The sequence below is a fragment of the Phocoena phocoena genome, chromosome X, assembly GCF_963924675.1.
Source record: "Phocoena phocoena chromosome X, mPhoPho1.1, whole genome shotgun sequence".
In the NCBI taxonomy this organism is placed as follows: domain Eukaryota; kingdom Metazoa; phylum Chordata; class Mammalia; order Artiodactyla; family Phocoenidae; genus Phocoena; species Phocoena phocoena.
This window is the reverse complement of record NC_089240.1, coordinates 3,774,093-3,797,717: the sequence shown is the minus strand read 5'-3', so window position 1 is coordinate 3,797,717 and position 23,625 is coordinate 3,774,093. Positions and strand designations below refer to the sequence as shown.

The 23,625-nt window shown below is 40.6% G+C and overlaps 1 protein-coding gene across 5 annotated transcripts in view; it reads left to right on the top strand.

Annotated features, from left to right (window-relative positions):
- The window catches only part of NLGN4X (neuroligin 4 X-linked), a 258,721-nt gene that overhangs the window by 108,626 nt on the left and 126,470 nt on the right, over window positions 1–23,625 (top strand). For 3 of the 5 annotated variants that reach the window (XM_065900328.1, XM_065900327.1, XM_065900330.1), the window contains 2 exons: window positions 18,925–18,984; window positions 22,206–22,358. In XM_065900328.1, coding sequence (XP_065756400.1) covers window positions 18,925–18,984; window positions 22,206–22,358 — 213 coding nt within the window. The remainder of the gene's footprint in view (window positions 1–18,924; window positions 18,985–22,205; window positions 22,359–23,625) is intronic. The other 2 variants (XM_065900329.1, XM_065900331.1) reach the window with 1 other exon arrangement.

Here is a 23,625-nt window from a genome sequence, read left to right as displayed (position 1 = left end):
ATACTCATTGTAACGTTAGTAGTAATACAATAAATAATATAATGAGAGCAGCAAAACCTTATACCTCATTTGAGCCAAAATTACTCACACTTGCAAGTTTTGTTAGAATCAACGTTAGAATAATTTTGTTCAGTTACCCCCAAATTTTGTCACTAATAAGTTACTTTGAAAATATGTTAATGTTTTTACTCAGTTTCTGCCACTGAATGCTTCCACATGTGTACAAGTCTTCTTTTATATCTCTCATAATTTTGTATATTTTATACAGTGTGTTAAGTTATATACGTCTTAAGGTTATTACTAGATGGTTTATTATTACTATGAAAAGTCTTTCTTTCTAAACATGTTAACACTCATATGTCTGGAAGTTGATTTTGTGTATTGTATTCATCCAGTTCGAACTAAGAAGTCATCCATTCTAACTTACTTAGTTGATGATCTAAATTGGTTTTCTCTGGTTAGATCATCTTCGGCAGGAATCACTCTTCCTCTTTAATATTTTCAGAAAAGTCAGCCTTTCCCGAAGCCTGTTCCCTGCAGTGTTACATCAGCTCCTTACTAACTGGATTAAAAAAGGATTCCCTGTCAAAATAGATATTGCCGACCCGCTGATCCTTTCATTAAATATTTTAATTGTATCAAATGCTATTCGCCATCCTGCAAATACTTTTTTCTCCTTTGACCGTATTCCATTGTTTGGCATTTGACTTTTCTCCTTCCACTGTTGACAGCAAGCGAAGTATTACATTTCTTCCTGTGGATCTGGTCTCCACCATCTGTAGAGTAACCCTAATTCCTTATTGGATTACAATATACTTTTCTTTCTTTGTTGTTCAGTTTAACATTTTGTGTTGTTTATCAAACTGGTCGCCGGAGGGCATCACCACGTGTGAGGTTACTTTCTAGTTCTTTGTTGCCATTTGTGTTAACGTTTTGGGCAGAGAAGGAAAAATCCAATGGGATCTTCTGTGTCTGGAGACTCTGAAGGACTTTACACCTGAGGGAACGCCGATGTGGTTCCTGTATATTGTGTATTGGTGTCCATTTCCCTGTATTCAGATCTAAGGTACATATCTGCACCTTTTTCCTCCCACAGAGTCTGGATTTTAATTCCTTCATTCCACTTGCTACTCCTTCCCATCAGCCTTTATCACCTCACCCTTTTCTTTCTATCTCAGACTGGTCCCTTTACATGCCTCTGAACCAAGGAAACTGCATCTTATTTTGCTCCGTGAAAAACTGCAAGCGGTTATCTAAATGTTCCCATGGAGTCTTCCAAAGGCTGTAGTTATCTTTTGTTCCGCACTGCTTTTATTTCCACACAAAACACGTACTGTCTTTCATTTTTTCTCTTTCCTCATGGAGTAAGTCAGGATTTACCCAGATAAGGTATCTGCCAACAGAAGGGATATAGATGTGAACGGTCCTTTCCTTTGCCAAGGGTCCAGCTGTCCTCGTCATTCAGTGAGGGTGGTCCCAGAGCACCTGCACACATACCTGGGCGTTCCTTAGAAATGCAGACCCTTTGCAATTGTTGATCTGTCTGACTCCTTCTCAAATTTCTAATGTGATATTCATCTCCAGGCAGTATGGTCCCTTACTAAGACAGTCTCAGTACGTGTTAACATTCAACTACTCTGTACTTGCTGAGTGTGTGAAAAACTTCACTGGACGTCTAAGACTTTTCCTGAATTGTCCAACACTGCAACAGTGAGCAACTGGCCGTTTCCATGCACCAGCCCTACCTCTTTGCTGTTTGTTTTGGTTGATGTAAAATTTGTTTAATTTGAAGGTATATATATACAGATGTTGGAGTGAGGTTTCCTGAAATAATGACCAGTCTCCCCAGTTTTGCGGTTTGTACACACACTATTCTTTGTGATGGGTGGCTGAATTCAGCGGGAGAGATTTCAGTGATTCACTGATTGATTTCCTATAAGGTTTATAGAATGATTCCCAGTGTCCTAATGCCATCAGAAGGTTCCTGAGCAGTAGACTGAATTCTCTGCAGTGTCGTTAATGGGTTCATAGAAAACCCACCAGAAGCAGCCTTGGATTTTCTGCTGTTGTGGATTCGCTGTGACGTTCAGATCTTCGTGTTTGTTTTCATGTGCGTTTAAGTTGGGGAATTTGCATCTGAGGGTGCTACCTGGACACCATATCAGGAAGTCGCTTCTTTTTTTTTTTTGGACCGTGCTCTGCATGGCATGTGGGATCTTAGTTCCCCGACCAGGGATCGAACCCGTGCCCCCTGCAGTGAAAGCATAGAGCATTAACCGCTGTACCACCAGGGAAGTCCCTAGGAAGTCACTTCTTTAGAGAGGTTCCTGCAGAGAAGTTTCATCCAAATCGTGAAAGCTGGTTGGGATATTGACCAGCAAGCAGATGGAATCATGGGAGCGAGAATGGCTTTTCTCGGGGAAGGATGGCAACTGAATATATTTTAACACTATTTACCATCTTCTTATTGACTCACTTCATGCTGTTAAATATTTTGAGCTGGACTTAGTCATTCCCTATTTCTTCAATTGAAAGTAAGAATAGTAATAATCAAAATCCATAACCTGGAGAGATTTTCATAGATACCTGAAATTGCATATAATTACCAAAGAAATGAAATCGTCAGGCTCGCAATGACTTTGTCTGTGGCTCTCAAAATATCATGCTTTCAAAAACGAAACTCATTTAGCGTAAATCCGTAAATACCTAGGGAGTTAGTAAGCTTACGTCTTGGCCTGAAGCAAACGCTTTATGGACTTACAATAGAAGGGATTGATTGGCTTAGAGTCATTAAGCCTATGGGATTCGTTTGTATTAAAGAAAATCCCATCCTGCAATCACCACCCCGTACTATTTTCTGAAGCAATGCCATGCTAATTATCATGGTAATGTAAATATATAAGAATATTAAAACGGAAGTAAATCAGAGCTTATCGGAATGTGTTTAATAAAGCTGGGTCGTATTTTGTGATCTACTGTTTATGTAGATTCTGAGTCCTTGGGGGCGGTGGCTTGAAAAGCTTAAGAATCCCTTTATCGGTAACAACTAGGGCTGTATTCAAAACACAAGCGTTTTTTTTTTTCAAGTGCAGTGCCACAATCTCGCCTAAAGAATGGGCTTTCCTTGATAAAGGATATTCTGATAATTAAGAGTTCTACCTCTAGTCAAAAGGGTCTCTTTGCATGTACTCTTTCCTCCCCATCCCTCCTTTGAGACTCAAATTCCGACATCTGGTTCTTGCCTTTCCCAGAACAAGAGTTGTCCTTCATCTACATAGTTATTTAGATATAATTTTCATTTTCTTTACTAGACCAGTGGATGTCATCGTTGGCTTTTTCATCTGTGAGTCATAATTTACTGGGTTGGCCAAAAAAGTTCGTTAGGGCTTTGGCCAACCCAGTATTTAGGGGAGCAAAACAGGAATCACTTTGTCAGGGACTAACCTACCACTTTGCGTACAATGCTTTTTACTCTTTGCTAAATGGTGACGTTGCCTTGCCAGGATGCGTTTGAGTTCTGGGTTTGAATCCCCAGACTGTGGCGAGTTGATTTCCTGGACCAACTTACGTATCTGTTTTGGAGTACAGTTGTCTCTTCTCTATGGTTGGGGCAAAAATAGTTGCTGACAAGTTTGCGTACGGTTACAAAGGATATGGACCAGTGCCCTGCATGTATTAAGCCAACATGGCAATTTAGTTAACCATAGCGTCCTACTGAAATAACCGTTGTAGTAATAGGAGGACCAGTACGGTGTGGGTAAGGAGCGCCATGTGGTAATTTTCACTCTGTAACTGACTAGCATGTATCATAGACCCAGCTATATATGTAAAGCCTGTTACGTAAATATTAGTCGCGTCACCAAGTAGTCGTAGCATCTTTTAGGCCAGTCATCCTCATTTGATCTCCTTCAGCTTCTTGACCTACAAACTAAAGATGTCACATAGAAGGATCTGGAACTCCTTGGAGAAATGTCTGATTCTAGAAATGGGGCAGAAAAGATACAAGAGGATCCTGAAGCATCTTATCATGCCCGGAAGCAAGGCAGTGCTTAAAAAACAAAGAAAACACCCACAACGATGGGGGTATATTGAAGGGGTACAGAAACCACGTGAAAGCATTCTCACTGGCCAAAGCTAGAACAATTTGAGGAACAAAATTAAGTACTGTTGTAGTAAAAGACATACAATCCCATACATATATACCTACAATCCCATATGGTCCTAAATCACTGAAAAAATAAACAGGAAATGTGAGCTTCCCATTGCTGCTGTAACAAATGACCACATTGTTACTGGCTTATAATGACACAAATTTATCTTAGAGTTTTCAAGGTCAAAAGGCCAATCGGGGGACTCCCCTGGTGGCGCAGTGGTTAAGAATCTGCCTGCCAATGCAAGGGACACGGGTTTGAGCCCTGGTCCGGGAAGATCCCACACGCCACGGAGTAACTAAGCCCGTGTGCGACAACTACTGAGCCTGCGCTCTAGAGCCCGCGAGCCACAGCTACTGAGCCCACGTGCGGCAACTGCCGAAGCCCGTGCGCCTAGAGCCTGTGCTCTGCAACAAGAGAAGCCACGGCAATAAGAAGCCCGCGCACCGCAAAGAAGAGTAGCCCCCGCTTGCTGCAATAGAGAAAGCCCACGCACAGCAACGAAGACCCAAAGCAGCCAAAAATAAAATAAATATATAAATAAATAAATGTATTAAAAAAAAACCTCCGGGCTTCCCTGGTGGCGCAGTGGTTGAGAGTCCGCCTGCCGATGCAGGGGACACGGGTTTGTGCCCGGGTCCGGGAAGATCCCACATGCCGCAGAGCGGCTGGGCCCGTGAGCCATGGCCGCTGAGCCTGCGCGTCTGGAGCCTGTGCTCCACAACGGGAGAGGCCACAACAGTGAGAGGCCCCTGTACTGCAAAAAAAAAAGTCCAAATGGGTCTCACTGGGCTAAAATCAAGGTGTAGGCGGGATTGAGTTCCTTTAGAGGATCTAGGGGAAAACTCATCTCTTGATAATTTTTTTTTTTTTAATTTATGGAGGCCACCTGCACTCCTTGGCTCAAGGCGCCCTCCTTAATCTGCAAAAAACAAAACAAAACAAACAACAACAATAAAACCCACCAAACAGTTTAGCATTTTCCAGTCTCTCTCTAACTCTGATTGTCTTCTGCCTTCACCTTGCACTCTAAAGGGCTCTTGGGATTCCATTGGGATAATCCAGGAAATGTCCTTATTTTAAGGTCAGGTGACTATCATCCTTAAGGGCATCTGCGAATTGAATTCCCTTTGCTGTGCATCATATCATATTATCAGGCTCTGGGGGTTAGGGCGTGGACCTCTTGAGGAAAGGGTGGCACGATTCTCCCTACCACTGGGGAGAGAAGACACACCTCCCATGCAGAAGCATTCCAAATGATTTATGGAGATCCTCTCCCTCAAGGCATTGGAGCATGAATCTCTGCTCCTTGGGTTTGACTGTGCATACCGACTGCCTTTCAGAGATTCTAAAATTCAAGGAGGAGAAAAGAGTCTCTTTCTTTCTTTAAAACATCTTTATTGGAGTGTAATTGCTTTACAGTGGTGTGTTCCTTGCTGCTGTGTAACAAAATGAATCAGCTTTACGTATAGACATATCCCCATATCCCCTCCCTCTTGCATCTCCCTCCCACTCTCCCTCTCCCACCCCTCTAGGTGGTCACAAAGCACCACTGAGCTGATCTCCCTGTGCTATGCGGCTGCTTCCCTCTAGCTATCTGTTTTACATTTGGTAGTGTATATATGTCCATGCCACTCTCTCACTTCGTCCCAGCTTACCCTTCCCCCTCCCCGTGTCCTCAAGTCCATTCTCTAAGTCTGCGTCTTTATTCCTGTCCTGCCCCTAGATTCTTCATGACCATTTTTTTTTAGATTCCATATATATGTGTTAGCATACGGTATTTGTTTTTCTCTTTCTGACTTACTTCACTCTGTATGACAGACTCTAGGTCCATCTACCTCACTACAAATGGCTCAGTTTCGTTTCTTTTTATGGCTGAGTAATATTCCATTGCATATATGTGCCACATCTTCTTTATCCATTCATCTGTCCATGGACACTAAATCACAGGCAAGATCCTTTTTGACTCACCTCCTAGAGAAATGGAAATAGAAACAAAAATAAACAAATGGGACCTAATGAAACTTCAAAGCTTTTGCACAGCAAAGGAAACCATAAACAAGACGAGAAGACAGCCCTCAGAATGGGAGAAAATATTTGCAAACGAAGCCACTGACAAAGGATTAATCTCCAAAATATACAAGCAGCTCATGCAGCTCAATATCAAAAACCGAGTCACTTTATGACGGAGAAACCTGACACATGTGACTTTGGCCAGGTGATCAAGGTCAACATTCACAGTGATAAGTCATATTGAGAACATGCACCCTTGATATGATGCGATGAGGACACTTGACCTCCAGGCTTCCTTCCCCAAATTCACAACCCCAGTCTTGTCATGAAAAACGTCAAGAAAAAAAAAAAAAGCAAAAACCAATTGTGAGATACTCTACAAAACACCTGGTGAGAGCTCTTCAAAAGTGTTGAGGTCAGAAGAAACAAGAAAAGTCTGAAGCTGTCATTGCCAAGAAGAATCTAAGGAGACATAATGACTAAAATAGAATGTAGGATCCTGTGACAGAAAAAAAATAATAAAGGATATTTGGTAAAAATGAAGGAAACCTCAATAAAGTATGGACTTCAGTTAATTATAATGTTTCAGTATTGGCTCACTCATTATAACACATGGACCAGATGTTAATAAGAGAGGTATGAGGTATATGGCAGCTCTCTCTACGGTCTTTACAATCTTTCTTGACATGTGAAACTCCCCTAAAATCTAAGTTTATGAGAAAAAAAAAAAAAAGAAAGCAAAAAGTGCAGATCACAAACCTTCGTCTGTAATTCCCAAAGATGCTTCGAGCATCCTAGTGTACGATACCCATGAAAATACTTTGAAAATATCTTGCATTTAAAATCCAAATGGGATTTTGCTTAAAAAAACATCTTGCCTTCCATATCATCAGCCTTGAGTCCTGTAGAAAACAAGTGATTATGATTCGCTTAATGCTAACACAGCACTGTGCTGGCACCTCCCTGATCAGGGTCTTCCTCTGCTAAGTGGATTTGGTTGCACAGGAAAGAGTCTATATACACCTGCCATCCTTGGGGACTGTGGGGCATATAAGTGACACGCCCATGTAATTGTCATGCAAGGCATAGTGTCCTCAGGGACACCCACGAAACATTGCTGGAACACATGAATCGAGGGGTGGTTTCCTCCTGTGGAGTAGACCCTGGGGTGCATGCCATACAGCTGCGGGCACTTGCACTGGGTGTTCTGAGGTTTTCGAAGTTAGACAGTGAGTCCCAGGAGGGAGATTTAGATGGATCACAGCCTCGGAATCTAGTAAGAGAATCTGGGAGGCAGAAACATGCAGCAAATACTTGGGGAGCCATTAAAACAACACCAGCTGGCACTCATATGAGCCAGCGCTTACGAATCACCGGCTGTGCGCAAGGCAGCGTTCACATCTTACTAGGGAACCAGTAGATTCTTAGGCGAGGTATTTCTGGTTAAGTGATTCTTTTAAGCTCCCCCTTCAGAAAGTTCCTGACGATTGGATTCAAGGAAAGAGTACAATGCTTTCCTAGTCTTCATTATTTTAGGGTGTAATCCTGGTAGCGTTTTGTTTAGTCACCATAAATATTTGGGTACTTCATATTCTGTGTTGATGTTCCCATTTTTTTTTTATTCTACTCTAGTCACACGGTAGTTAGTACCAAGTACAGGAATGTTAATTTTCTATAACACAGAAACAAAATTAGGGTGTTAATAGGAAAAGGAGGCATGTACTTCTAAGGGAAAACAGTCACATTGGCTTTGGTTTACAAATATCAAGCATGCTGGAGAACCAGACACGTTTCTGATCTAAAACGACCTCTTTGATGGAGGTGTATGTTGGGGTGTTAGGAGGCTGTGTGCCAGTCTGCGTGTACACATGGCTGAGTGTGTGTGTGTGTGTCTGTGTGTGTGTGTGTGTGTGTGTGAATGTGAATGAGTGCTCTGGTCGTGCAGTGGCAAAGAATCCTCCTGCCATCGCAGGGGACATGGGTTCGAGCCCTGGTCCGGGAAGGTCCCACACGCTGCAGAGCAACTAAGTCCATGTGCCACAACTACTGAGCCCACGTGCCACAACTACTGAAGCCCGTGCACCTAGAGCCCGTGCCCCACAGGAGAAGCCACTGCAATGAGAAACCCGCGCACCACAACAAAGAGTAGCCGCCGCTCGCCGCAACTAGAGAAAGCCCGCGTGCAGCTGTGAAGACCCAACACAGCCAAAAAAAAAAGAAAAAGAAAAAAAGGGTTGAGAGTCATTTCCCTTAAGTTTGTTTTCTGGTTGACATCTCTGTTGTTTATATCAGTACATCCTTTAGTTTCTAACTGAGCAGAACAAGGGACAGCTCTATGGTGTCCAGTCAGCTAAGTTCAAAAGTGGATGAAGTGGCCGTAGTCCTTACCTGAAGTAATAACGATCATACATTCCAAAGACTCCTCAGTGACTTTGTGATTCTTAAAAAAATATCTATTTCTTGGGGCCTTTAACTAGGGTCATATCATTTGCATCTTCTGGCTCCACAGGGTCAGGCATTGAAGAGTGGGATGATTTTGTACAAATCTAGACTTCATTTGATTCTGAGGACGTGATTGCCTGCTAGGTCCCCATGTTAGACGCAGAGTCAAGGAAAGCCAAAGACCGCTTGAGGGATTTGCCTGGTAAAGATAGACAAGCCACTTTTGAGGCAGACAGTTTATTCTTTTATTTTATTTATTTATTTTGTTGAAGTACAGTTGATTTACAACGTTGTGTCAGTCTCACGCATAGAGCGAAGTGATTCAGTTATACATACTTATGTATCTATCGTTTTCAGTTTATTCTTTTACCTAGACAGAAAAAGAATAAGCTGAAGCTTCCAGTTCCTCGTAATTCTTGCCCTCCACACCAAAAACTCACATAGAGATTTCACCCATTATCAGTGGTGTGTGTTCTGGCTACATAAAGAAGCTTTTGATCACAGTTAACACTAGGAAAACCACTGAAAATCTTCCAGACTCTCCTGGCAAGAATGTGTGTGTGTGTGTTCTCTCTCTCTCTCTCTCTCTCACACACACACACACACACACACACACACACACACACACACACATAGGTTTATTTATTTTTTTTTAGTACAACTATATTTCAAGAGGGGTCTCAGGGCAAACCAAAGCCAATTGCATTTTCAACACGCGTTTTCTGAATAAAGATGCATAAAAAACGTCAAGCATAATTCGATACTAAGTTAGTTCCAGTTTTAAATACATTGTCATTTAATCTCAAACTCACAGAGACTGTTAGGGGGAATACATTCTATCAGGTAAAAGTGCTAATAAAATTGGGGGAGATTGATGTAAATCTAATTGGATCTATCATTCCTGTGAGCAGAAATATTTCAGTAGCACAGTTCATAACAAAAACTGCTTATGGGGGCTTCCCTGGTGGCGCAGTGGTTGGGAATCAGCCTGCCAATGCAGGGCACACAGGTTCGAGCCCTGGTCCGGGAAGATCCCACACGCCGCGGAGCAACTCAGCCCGTGTGCCACAAGTACTGAGCCCACGAGCCGCAACTACTGAAGCCTACGCTCTTACAGCCCGTGCTCTGCAGCAAGAGAAGCCACCACAATGAGAAGCCCGTGCACCACAACGAAGACCCAATGCAGCCAAAAAAAAATGCTTATGGAAGTCTGTGCAGTGCCCTGAGATTTTAATAAGAAGCATAGACATATATCAGACACCTATAAAGTTTTAGATTTATTTTGATTCCTACCAGGCAAAGTATGAAATCAGTGCTTCCTAATTCCAGCTAAACAAGAAAGGAAAATTATTATTCATATTTTTCTCCATCTGCTTCCAAAGCCAGTCAGAGAGAAAGTAAACATACCCCACCCACGAAAAGAACCCACTGCGCTTACTATTCCCATTATTGCAGTGAGGCATTTTGAAGTGCCAGAATGTTAGAAAGAATTAGACCTATTTTTAGTGTAATCGCAAAAATATGCCTTTAATTTTCCTGAAATGACAATCCAAGGTAAATTAAGTGGCAGAATTCTTTTTTTCCTTTTCTTTTTTTAAAGTATAGTTGATTTACAATATTGTGTTAGTTTCAGGTGTACAGAAAAGTGATTCAGATATAGTATATATATAAACATCTATATTTTTTAGATGATTTTCTATTATAGGTTATTACAAGATATTGAATATAGTTCCCTGTGTTATAAAGTAAATCCTTGTTGCTTTTCTATTTTATGTATAGCAGTTTGTATCTGTTGGTCCCGTACTCCTAGTTTATCCCTACCCCCTTCTCTGTTTGGTTACCATAAGTTTGTTTTCTGCGTCTGTGAGTCTGTTTCTGTTTGACATACAGATTCACTTGTAGTATTTTTTAGATTCCACATATAAATGATATTATATAATATTAGTGTTTCTCTGACTTCACTTAGTATGGCAGTCTCTTGGTCTATCCATGTTGCTGGAAATGGCATTATTTTCTTCTTTTTTATGGCTGAGTAATATTCCATTGTATACATGTACTACATCTTCTTTATCCATTCCTCTGTTGATGGACAATTAGGTTGCTTCCATGTCCTGGCTATTGTAAATAGTGCTGCCTTGAACACTGGGAGGCATGTATCTTTTCGAATTAGAGTTTTCTACAGATATTTGCCCAGGAGTGGGATTGCTGGATCATGTGGTAGCTCTACGGTTAGTTTGTTGAGGAACTTCCAGACAGTTTTCCATAGTGGCTGCACCAATTTACATTCCCACCAACAGTGTAGGAGGGTTCCCTTTTCTCCACACCCTCTCCAGCATTTATTGTTTGTAGACATTTTGGTCATGGCCATTCTGATTGGTGTGTGGTGATACCTCACTGTAGTTTTGATTTGTGTTTTTCTAATAATTAGTGATGTTGAGCATCTTTTCATGTGCCTTTTGTCTATTTGTATTTCTAGAAAGATTCTTCTTAAATAAATATTTGATTTGTGTTGCCTGAAGCAGATTTTCCTGAGTAGAAAAAGCCCTTGTTTCTTTTTCAGAGCATCTGTTGGCCATCTGTATGTCTTCTTCGGAGAAAAGTGTATTTAGGTCTTCTGCCCATTTTTCCATTGGGTTTTTTGGTTTTTTGTTATTGAGTTGTATGAGCTGTTTGTATACCAAATCTCAGCTTTTTAAATCATCCTTTATTTAGTGCATGGTGCTTTGGGTTGGAAATCTTGAGTGTCCTCAGCTGGGAGGTTCTTGTGTCTGGGATCAGCTTGCAGGTCACAGGTGCCCACTGGGCAAGGTCTTTCTCAACAAGGATGCTCATCTGTGCTTGACCGACACACGTGGATTATGAACTCCACAGGTGTGGGGACCTTGGGGTCCCAGGCTTGGAACTGGTCCATCATCATTTTTTTTCTGTTGGAAAAACAAATCATAAAACCTTTTCAAGATCCAAATGGTGGGAACACAAACTCACAAAATCACAGGGAGGATTGTAAAATTGGGGAACTTTTGCCAATCAACTACATCCTATAACTCCGTGATTCTATATCTCTTTATATATTCTGGGGCAGAGATCTTCAAATTCAGACATAGCTTTCTGAACTTTTTTTTTCAAAGTATAACTCTGCTGATGACTTTATGGCAATAAATTTCCTTACACTCCCCTTGTAGGTGTTGTTTTTTCTAAGGCTTTCTGGTCACCAAAACCCTTCCCCCACGTTATGAAAGAGTGGCCTTCAGGGCTGATCACAAACGTGCCCTTCCTGCATTGCCATGGCACGTATAAAAAAAAAAAAGAGAGATAAATCATTCCAAATGCTGGTTTCAGGGAATCACTTTATTGAAGGTTCCATTAGACAAGCTTCCCAGATGTACACATATTTTTGTTAGTCATGTAACTTGGTCTTGTTTAGATATTCTGATTTCAGGGAGAAGCAGACATGAAGGAGTAGGTCAGCTATGCTGATTTCTTCAAGTGCAGAAGTTGAACTTTTCTGTAGGCGCCAAGTTTTCAAGCAGCACATACATTGGATGGACCCACAGATAAAATGTTTCATGTTGTCTTTGAGATTCACTGTGCTAATTAATGTGAACGTGGAGGTTAGAGCATATGTTATGATTTATGTGTGGAGAGTGTGGACTGAAAAATGCACAACCTAAAAGTTGAGAATTACGTTTTCTTTGGCAGACTTTCTGAGAACCTAAGTGTGGGGCACAGCAACTCAGATAGCTCTGAGGGGCTGCCCCAAAGAGGTAGGGGAGGAGCCTGGATGTATAGGAGTTTTTGCAACAAAGACCAGGAAGTCAGAGCATCAAAAGATGACTGTTCATTAATGAAAACCGGACATCTCAAGTTAATGGATTTAGCATTTTTCTATGTATGGGAAGATGCAAGAGTCTGGGCTGACTGAAGTCATTCCTTTGATATCCCATTAACTGTCTTGGGCGAGTTTCCAACTTGTCTCCATCCTGAATCCCATCTGGATGCCAGTGGCTGAGGGCTTGATGGCTGCAGCATCCTTTGTTTACTGATATGGCAGGCGACATTCATCATCCACAAGTATTTATCTCTGTCACAGCCCATCATCAAGGTGTAGGGGTGACAGAAGAGGTATCCCAGTGGGGTTCCTGCCCTGCTTCCCTCTCCTGGGGTCTTGACTGCCCCTGTTCCCCTTCCCCTCCCACTCAGAGCAGCCCACCTCCGTTGCTTATAGAAAGTGAGCCCTCACCCTAGCTTACTTATTGGTACCCACCACGTCCTTAGCCAGCAAGCACCTTCCCATCATAGACAACTCCCAACCAAGAGAGTAAATGAATGAAGACATTCATCAGGCCCATCCGAGTCATCCTGTGCAAGTCGATCTCAGATGCAAGGAGGTGCAAGGAGTGACCTCCTTCAGGATGGGTGTGTCTACCTCAGCTGCCTCTCCTCCCCGGGCCGGGGCCAGCGTACTTGAAGTGTCAGTACATGTTTGCAGGAGGAATGGGTGTGCCAGTGAATAAACTAATGAGGACAGCTTGAGGTGGGGCAGTCCCAGTCAGTTCATTGCTGGAGTGAACCCAGGGTATCTTAATTGCTTGCTGGTCTCCTACCAGGATTGACTACATTAAAGAAGTGGTCCTCCGTGGCCCAGTGGCTAACTAATCAATCACATCTGTGATGGCCAAGAAAGCATTTCTCTCTCCCATTCCCCAGTATACAGCTTCCTCTGTATGGAGAACAATGCATTTAGCCAGACAGGCTCTTTTTAAGATGTTTCCTTGAGATAACAAGATTAAGAAGGACTTGGAATTTGCCCTTGGAAGGGACCGGAAAAAAAAAAATAATAAATATGAGCTGATAAATACATTTTAATAGGATATCTTGCATTAAGAGCAATAATTGGAAAGGTTTTTTGGGGGTTCTGTCATTTCTTTATATTGTGTAGATAACGTGATCACATAACACCACTGGTGACTTTATTTCATGATTTGCACACTTTGATGGCGCCATAACTTAATGTATGTTAAAAAGAACATTTATAAAATTAGTTTCCTGCCTCAAAATGTTAACTGCAGCATCTAGAAGTTTTCTATAGACTTTTATTTTCTCATTGACTCTGGTTGGTCTACATTTTCCGAATTGTCTACAAAGGGTTCCTGTTACATTTATGATACAAAGTACTGTTTTAAATAGTTTGACTTTTGAAAATGATTTAGATAAAGTACTGAAAGAGAACATCAGAAGAACAGGTATAAAAAACCATGGACATCTTTCAGGACTTGGGACATTGAGATCTTTTATTTATAAAATCATATTTAAATTTTAATAATGGAATATATTTGTTTGAAGTTATTTCAGTATTCCCTTTAATATTTAGAGCCATTTCCCCACTGAGGTTTGCTGGAGATGCTAATTATTAGATGTAAAGGAATATTGTTCTGGTCTTTTGGGGACCAGGAGAAAACTCATGGCCTGTCTGGACTTTGAAATGCCTTTTCAGCAGCCGCGGGATGGGTTTACTCTGGAATAAGTTACAGCAGAATCATTTTCCCTGTGTCCTCCAACACCTGTGTTTACAAAGTTCATGATTGTAACTAAATGAGATACTCAAGAGAACTCAGTTGGTTTTTAGGCCATTTAATTAGTTATAATTGAGGGAACAAATATTGCAGCAGCTTATGGAAAAAAGAACAAAAGGGTGGGAAATTCAATATACAAAGAACATTAAAGGCGATATCTAATTATGTTTCTGGGTTAGACTCTACTCTATAAAATTAATTTAAAATTGTAGTTTGGCAAATAATTTCCAGCAAAATCTCAGCAGGTGTTTTTTGCTTCCGTCGACAAGCTCATTGGAACGTTTGCCTGGAGTGGCGGAGCACCTAGAAAAACCAAACTATCTTGAAAAAGCAGAAGAAAGTTGGAGGACTTGCCTTTCCCTGTTTCAAAACGTACTCTAAAGCTCGGACAGTAGGGTACTCATGTGGATAGAAATATCGAAGGGGGGACTTCCCTTGATGGCACAGTGGTTAAGACTCCAAGCTCCCAATGCAGAGGGCCCGGGTTCCATCCCTGGTCAGGGAACTAGATCCCACGTGCCAAAACTAACAGTTCACATGCCACAACTAAGGAGCCTGCCAGCTGCAACTAAGACCAGGTGCAACCAGATAAATAAATTAAATAAATAAAATAAATATTAAAAAATAGAAATATAGAAGGGGATATAATTAAAGAGTTCAGAAACAAACCCTCACGTTTATATGCAATTGACTGGCAAGAGTAGTGTCACAGCAATTCACTGAGGAAAGAGTGTCTTCAATACGTGGTGCTGAGACAATTGAATAAAGGATGCATTTCAAACCTTCCCTCATATCATATGCCAGCATTGACTCAAAACAAATGAAAGGTATAAGAAGTAAAACTTTTAAACATCTAGGAAAAAACATGAACTCTTCAGGGCCTTTCACTAGGTGGAATTTCCTAGATGTGATATCAACAACACAAGCCTTAAAATAAAACCAGTCGGTAAGTTAGACTTCATCAGAATTAAAAAATTTTGCACTTCCGAAAGCACCATTGAGAAAATCAAGAGAGAAGACACAGACCGGGAGAAAAGATTTGCACATCATCTTTCTGGCAAAAGACCTGTCTCTAAAAAATATAATTACAGTTCAAGAGTAAGGAACAAAGAACCCAATTTAAAAAACGGGGAAAATATTTGAATAGCCATCCCGCCAAAGATAGTACAGGAGAAGATCCTTGGCGTGATTAAGTCATTAGCGAAATGCAAATTAAAACCACAGTGAGGCACCGTCTGACACCTCTTAGGATGTATATAATCAAACAGATAATAACACGTCTTGGGTAGGAGGTGGAGAAATTGGAACCTGCATATACTGCCGATGGGAATATACGGTGATGCAGCTGATTTGGAAAACAGTCTGTCAGTTTCTTAAAGTACTAGACATAAACGCGCCATGTGACATAGCAATTCCACTCCTTGATGTACATGCAAGAAAATATACATCCATAAAAAATACTGCATATAAATGTTCATAGCAGCGTTATTCATACCGGCCACCAAGTGGAAATAAGACAAATGGCGTGTCAGTCAGCAGATGAGTGGATAAACAAAATGCGGTGTAGCCATACAGTGGACTGTTATTCATCTGTATGAGTAATAGGAAGGAAATACTGATGCACGCTACAACACGGGTGGACTTTGAAAACATTATACTGAGTGAACGAAGCAAGACAAAAGACTACATACTATATGAACTTATTTATGGGAAATGCACAGAAATGGCAAATCTAGACTAAGTCACCAGTTGACTAAGTGAGACTGAGGTTAGGAACATGAAATGCCGGCAGTTGGGCACCAGCGATCATTTTGGGGTGAAGGAAATATTCTAAAGTCGGATTATGTTGATAGTTGCACACCTCCATACATTGACTAAGAACACAGTCCTTGAACTTTACAGCTTGATGAGTTGATTTTATGATTTAAAATTATACCTCAGTAGAGCCCTTAAAAATCACACTTGGTTGAACAAAGGCATTTGGTAAAGAGTCAAAGAGACTACCCTGGATTACCATTTAATCAGTGATGTATCTAGGTTATACCAATTTTCAAAGCATCGTCGATCTTTAGAACGTCTTCCTCCATCTTTGGAGGGAAGTCTCCTTGAATACTAGCTCTCCTCCTGCCCCGGGGAGAATTTCAGATTATTCAAATTTCACGCATTGCTGGTGAGCCTGAAGACATTGAGAATTGGGTCTTGGGAAAGAGCTCTGGCGTTTAACTCACCCCAGACCTTGCAGAAAGGCCTTTGTTTGAGTTTGAGCCAGTCCAGCGGTCATGTGCCTGAGTTTCCAGCGGCAGCTGGGAAGACAGAAAGTTTTATGAGAAGAAAATCCAGAAGAAGGCAGGGATATTAGGACAGGCTCGTGGGAAAGGCAAAGTCCAGGTATGGAGTCCGAATTAAAGACCTTTCTTAATGCCGACTGCTGTGGGAAGGCTGGTGCTCAGCAGACTTGGTCAAACTTTTTTATTTTTATTTTTTTGCGGTACGCGGGCCTCTCACTGTTGTGGCCTCTCCCGTTGCGGAGCACAGGCTCCGGACACACAGGCTCAGCGGCCATGGCTCACGGGCCCAGCCGCTCCGCGACATGTGGGATCTTCCCGGACCGGGGCACGAACCCGCGTCCCCTGCATCGGCAGGCGGACTCTCAACCACTGCGCCACCAGGGAAGCCCCGCTCAAAGTTTTTAAAGGGACACATTTTCTGGGAGGGAATCAGCTTCATCAGACAACATTTTCTCTCCCCTAATCCATTGCATGTGTTTTGACTACACCTTTATTTTTCTAGTGTCTTCTCTTTTTTCATGAAAGAGGTGACCTGTTTCTCTACAAACTTAGAAAATCTTCAAAAAATTGCAATGTTTTTCAGAAATGAGAAGGGTTTTAGTTCTGTCATCTGTGTAGCCTGTTTCTCTGAGAAGGGCATTTCTTACACGCTTCTTAACATGATTTTGCCATAAATTCAGCCCATGAGATAGCTTTGAAATCAGTTTTATATTGATAAACTCTGACCAAAACAGCCCAAAAGACAATGGAGCTAAATTGATGAGATTTTTTTTTTCTTTTTTAGTTTGTTTAAGCTCTTTCAGCATGGTGGAATTCTTGGACGTGAATTGATTTCCATGTTAAGCTGATGACTCTAATAGGCAGACACGTTTGTGTCATGGTACTTTCTAAAAGATGGGACTTGAACGTGCTGTAAGGAAAACAGGTGGTCTCCTAGAAGACTCCATTCTACTTTCAAGTAGATGACGTGAAACTGGTAGTAGGCTTGAGTTTCAAAGGGTCTTGGGCTTTTCTGTTCCAAGCTCTTGTCAATGACTTTAGATTAGATTGGTAACTTGAAGCTGTCTACAGTGGGAAAATTTAAATCTCAAAAATCAACAAACACAAGGGATCCGGTTTCCACCTACCATCCCAGTTCTGTTTGTTTATCCACATGAAATTGACCATAATCAACCGGTACTGAGCTATAAAACCAGCAACAGCAGATCTTGGTTTCAAAATATGTTTAAGCCCCTCTGAGGTATGTAGAACTGAAGGAAGCTTTCCAGCCACAAGTGTTGTGGGTGATAGTGACTAAATTTCCTCTCCCTTAACCCATGTATCCGTGGAGGAAGGCAAAGACCATTTTAACTGATGGCCACAATTCGAGTTATCCAGAAGTGCCATAGGCATACCTGTGGGCTGTGCCTGTCTATAAAAAGAAGGCAGTTGAGCTAATTAAACACCTCAAGTGGTATTGAATGTTTTAGCTTCTTGTATCTGGAAAATAGAAAAACCAAAATGGCACACTGCATACGGAGAGCATAGGAGAGTTTTGTTTTTTACCCTTTTTCCGTTTTTTTTTGGCGTGGTTAAGGGACCCTCTGTTCATTTTGCCTACATGGAAATTTCAAGGCGGTTTATGTTTCAGGTCATCCAGGTAGGTGACTTCATTTATTTATTTATTTATACAAATAGCAATAACATTCAAGCAATATTTAATAAGTGTTTCAAACACAGAAAAAAATTATTTATACTGTTTTATCTTGACTTCAGAAATACTTACTGAAAGTGGTAGTTTGTTTACAGTAGACAAAAGGAATAAATAATGTGCAGTATTCTAGCTACTGGGGATAGGTGAGTCTTCATGATTTAAATAAAGTAGCAACATTTCTGATTCTTATTATAAGTGTTGTGCTTTTAAATTCTTGTGCATGAAACTAATGTTGGTTTTAAGATATTTTGATTAAAGTGCTTTCATGTTTATTGTTTAAATGTGTTTCTTCTTACATTATGGAATTTCCTAAGCAAACTGTATCAGTGACATTTCAAAAATTTATCTAGATTATAACATGTTAAAGCTAGAGGAACATTTGAATACTTCATATGCATTTCTTTATAAAATGTGGGAAACCTTTTTTAAAATAATTTTCTCTTTTTTTCAACTCACATTAGTTTTTTTTTTTTTTTGCAGTAGTATCATTTTAACCCTCACACTGCATTTTCACAGAGTATCTAATAGTTTTTGCAAGTAACATTTTGAATTTGTTCTTCTTGACATATTTATGTTTATATGCATTTTGCATCTCCCTATTTCATGTTTTTGAAATCCAAATGTAACAGATTTCAACTTTTTGTATGACATTATTTTTTTTTCTTTTACTGGGGTAGTATCTCTCTTTCTTCTGACTTTTTTGCAAACCTGTTGTTTTTGAATTCTCTTTTTTCCCTTTATTTTCCTTCTCAATATGACACCAGGAGCCAACACAAAGAAAAACGCTGATGATATAACCAGTAATGACCGTGGTGAAGATGAAGGTATTTTTTGTTTTTTTTCAAAGCTCGACCTTGGTGCATGATTTTGTATCTTTCGTTCTTTTTTTTTCTCTTTTTTTCATCTCAACCTGTTTTTCCTCCCTTATCTGAAGTGAGTACACTCTTGTGTGCTTTATTTTCTTCTTGTTTGGAAACCACTGTCATTTTTAGTCCCAATGACGGTGTAGATGACTGCAAATCACCTGGGAGAACATGTATAAATGTTTCTCAGTATGAAGTGAGTAACAAAATACAATTTACAAGGAAACTCTTTTTCTTTTTCTTTTTTTTGGCTTGGTCACAGGAAGAGAAAATGAAATTTTAAAACATGCATGTATGCTTTCTTTTCTTCCTTCCAAATGTTATTTTATAATTTTGTATTTTGGAGCTTTGGTCTTCTTAATTTCTTCTGTGGACAGTGAGACACCTCAGTAGAACTTTTCAGGGGGCTGGCATTTCTGTTTTTGTTTGTTTTTAGTGTTTTGTTTTTCTTTTCAAACATACTGATTCCAAAATGGGGTTTTCAAAGAATCTTCTCTGGCTCACAGTAAAATACATGAAAAAGTGTCTTAAAGAGAAGTTGTTTCTTTCAGAACTGCCTTTTATCAGCTTTAAAGAAAAAAAGGGGGGGGATGGAACTGAAATTTTTCAAAAAGTTAGCTCTATGCATCTTTGTCTTCACACCACAGCTGCTTTAAGAACATTTTTCCCCGAAAAATGTTTAGCTGCTGTGGAGAGTTTCTTCTTGAAGGATCTCAAATTGTTTGACAGATTATACACTAGAAGTAAAGTGATTTTTTTTTTTTTAAAGATGGAAGCTGACATGACATCTAAACCATCATTAGCACGTTGTATCCTCTTCCTTCAGCAGAATAAATGGTTTAGAAGAAAAGAAAAAACATGTTTCATGTCAGCCTTTGCTGGCTCTAAGGCTGTGTAGGCTGGGTGAAAACATGTTTTTCCCATCTGAGTAGCAAAATGCATGGATCTCCATTTATTTACCTTAAAACGTTGAAGGCCCTCGATGGACCTGCCTTGGAGTATCATACCTGCACCTGAAGCAGCACCTAGCCTCTCCTTTATGAGGCCTCAGGACACCTGTAGTTTTGTCCATATCCCTGTATAGCCAACTATGAGTGTTAGTTTGCATCTTACTTTTTTCTGGCTTTTCAGTGTGTTATTCCCTTTTGACCGTTAGGATCTGTTTTCCCAGTGCTCACCAGTCACCTTTATTACTGTTAACAGTAATTTTCCTTCTAGTTTTTTCCGTCTAGTTTTCCTTTAATACCAAGAAACTACGATCATCTTCTTAACTTTGCACGAATCTGGCATCTGGTTATTTCTTCCTCAACCTCACGAGAACCTTGTTCTTTGTGTCTCGGAGGTAAGAGCTGCTAACCTAACGTTTTCTGTGAGGGAACCCCATAAAGCAGCCCTCAAAATCTCAACTTCTTCCCTTGCCACAGTGGAGTAGCGTGCCGCCTCCTGCAGAATGGTAACATAAATAAGGGCTAACACAGCAAGTCAGAGTCCAGAGAGAGGGGTGGATAGTGTAAAACGCCAGACCCCTGTAGGGACGGTGATTTATTTAAAAATTCCATGTAGCATATGATGAGTGAAGGATTAAAAAATGATTTTTACTTCCTATTTAAGTTTTTTTGTTTTTTGGGTTTTTTTTGCGGTACGTGGGCCTCTCACTGTTGTAGCCTCTCCCACTGTGGAGCACAGGCTCCGGACGCGCGGGCTCAGCGGCCATGGCTCACGGGCCCAGCCGCTCCGCGGCACGTGGGTTCTTCCCGGACCGGGGCACGAACCCGTGTCCCCTGCATCGGCAGGCGGACTCTAACCACTGCGCCACCAGGGAAGCCCCCTATTTAAGTTTTACAGGAGAAAATAGTGTTCTGCGACAGATGAAATAACTGCAGACACGGGCAGCTTGACACTTTTTCTGCACTTGACTGTGACCACTGGGTTTCTTTTGCCTTCGGGCTGCTCTATGGTGGCACCCAGGAGCCTGTTCTGAGATCATGATCGTAATTCATTTTATACGCAGCCACCATCCAAAGGGTGGTTTGTTTCCTTAAAATTCCTTTCTGATAGTTCAAAAGTGTCTCCATGAATCAGGGAAAAAAAGTTTTTATTTAAGAAAAAATGAAAATAAATGTACATGGATACATTTGGTTTTCTTCTGATACACAGATATTTAAATGACACACACATATATGTGTATATACAATACATAAATATCCAGAAATCATTAGAATCAAGGTCAGGATTCTTCAGCATTCAAGGTAAAAAAGCCCAAGGAATGATTTCCACCAAACAAGTTATTTCATCACAACTTTTCAGAAAGTAGGCTCTACAAATAGACATATGGCCTCCAAACTTCTGTTGTCACAGAACATTGCAAAATAGGATTTTCACATCATTGTTAAAGAAGATAATGATGACTCTGGGTACTCTGGTTGCAAAGCACGATGGGAGTTTATATGCCCTGTAAAAATATGTAGCGTTGCCAAACTTTCACCTTGAGGTTGGAATCTTGTGCCATTTTTATCCCAGCTCTCCTCTCTCTCTCTCTCTCCCTTTTTTTTTTTTGTCACTTAAGTTGGGATATTACTGCAATCAGTAAATTAGAGAAAAAACACTTGCTTGGACATTTTGTTTTGTTTTTACACATTTCTGTCCTGTTGATCATTTTTAACCATGTATTTGTTTTTTTGTCATCATGGGCCCTGTATTGAGAGCTTACAGTTTCATGACTAGTTTTATGTTCTCGTTGTTAAGTTGAAAATGAATCTATAAGCTCCTCTTTGACTGAAGATAGAAGTTACAGTAAAAATAAATTATCATTTTGACGTTGATTTCACACTTACTTAGATGATAAAAATATATTTTGTAGTAGATGCCCTTCTAGGGTTTGAGCACTCTTTAGGGAAGATGTATTTCATCTCCATCCTCGCATATTTAGTGTTGTAGATACATACAGAAACCTACAACTGCATCCTTCCAATGCCTGCATCATTTCTATGAGTAGAGAATATAACAACATGGACCATTTTCCTTAGGCCATCTTACCAAGAACATACCTAATTTAAAAAGGGGCCATGCGATTGATTCCAATCTAAACTAGGAAAAGTCACCCACGTCCTTTGCCCTTGACTTAGCATCAGTTAATCAGCATGCTGTTTTATTGTGTTTCCTTACTTGGCTTTTTTTTCCAGACATCCACGATCAGAACAGTAAGAAGCCGGTAATGGTGTACATCCATGGCGGGTCTTACATGGAGGGCACAGGCAACATGATCGACGGCAGTATTCTAGCGAGCTACGGCAATGTCATCGTGATCACAGTTAACTACCGCCTGGGGATTCTAGGTGAGTGATTCCGTCTTGCTGATCACCGCACAGGAGGCCACGAGGAAGTTCTGCTTTCGGTTTGGGGCTCGTTGATTCCAACTGTGTTACTCTAATTCCTAGAAATCTCTACTACACAGAGCTCACTTCATGCTGCAAGATATATTTGTCCCTTAACGTTCACACAGCGCGGTCTGTTTTTTGTTGTTGTTGTTGTTTTTCAAAGTTTGCACTTTTTAATCCAGGAATTTCATTTCCTAGGATCCGCCTCAAACACATGCAGCCTCCAAGGTGATCAGATGTACATGATACTTTATTGAAAGCACTTTTCTTTCTGTGGGCTTAGCATAACCCTGTGGAAGGAACACAGTTTGGAGACGTGTCTGAGAACGCATTTGGTAATAGGTGATAACTTGGTAATGGTAGATAATGGCCATAGACGTTAGCTTTCTTTTGTGGTTTTGTAGGTGTGTTAACCGGTTAATCGTTTGTCGGAAAATCTTTTACTTAATTCCTTAATGCGTTGTCTGTGTCTGTTGTATCTTGAAGAGTTGCATGGCTGTTGCATTTACGTGAGATGGAATACTCCTATTTGAATTTTGTAATTTGATGGCTTTTCATCTTATGTAAATTTTATGATTTATGATGAAAGGACATTGGCCAGGTGCATAGGAATTCAAGAGCAGCTCTCCGTTGTTTCGGTGTTAACTTCGTTTTTCCCCAGCTGGGGGGTTGGAAAAATAAAGAACGTATTTTGAAGTTAATGTTTCGAAGCTTACCTTCTTCTGTGGTTTAGCCTGCTCTTGGTCAGTTCATGAATGAGATTCCTAGCCTATGTAACAACGTTCGTTTTCAAGGCAAAACTGCATTGAGAGGGTGCAGAAAATTGCTCACAGCAGCGTGGCTATGAGAATGAGATCTGTATGCCATAGGATGGTTATGGTAAAAGCTACGACAAATAAAATGGACCAACGGACCTGTTTCAAATAAGAAACTGGGCTGAAATGTTTTCTCCAAAGAGGCGAGTATCACTAAGAATATTTTATTTTCAACTTGAGGTTTTACTTTTGTTTTGAGCATTGTATTTCATTCACTACTGAAAACATTCACCTATAGAAGACCCCGGAGCAAGGGGATGAGTTGTAGATGACCTTCTAATTTAGAAATGCACATCACCCACAGATGTTTGCAAAGTTGGGCGTTTTGGAGCATCGGTAAAGTACTGGAAATGTCAGGTTTTTAGGATGAAACACAACAAAAAGCCTCAGAGTCTAGAGCCTTCTTGTTT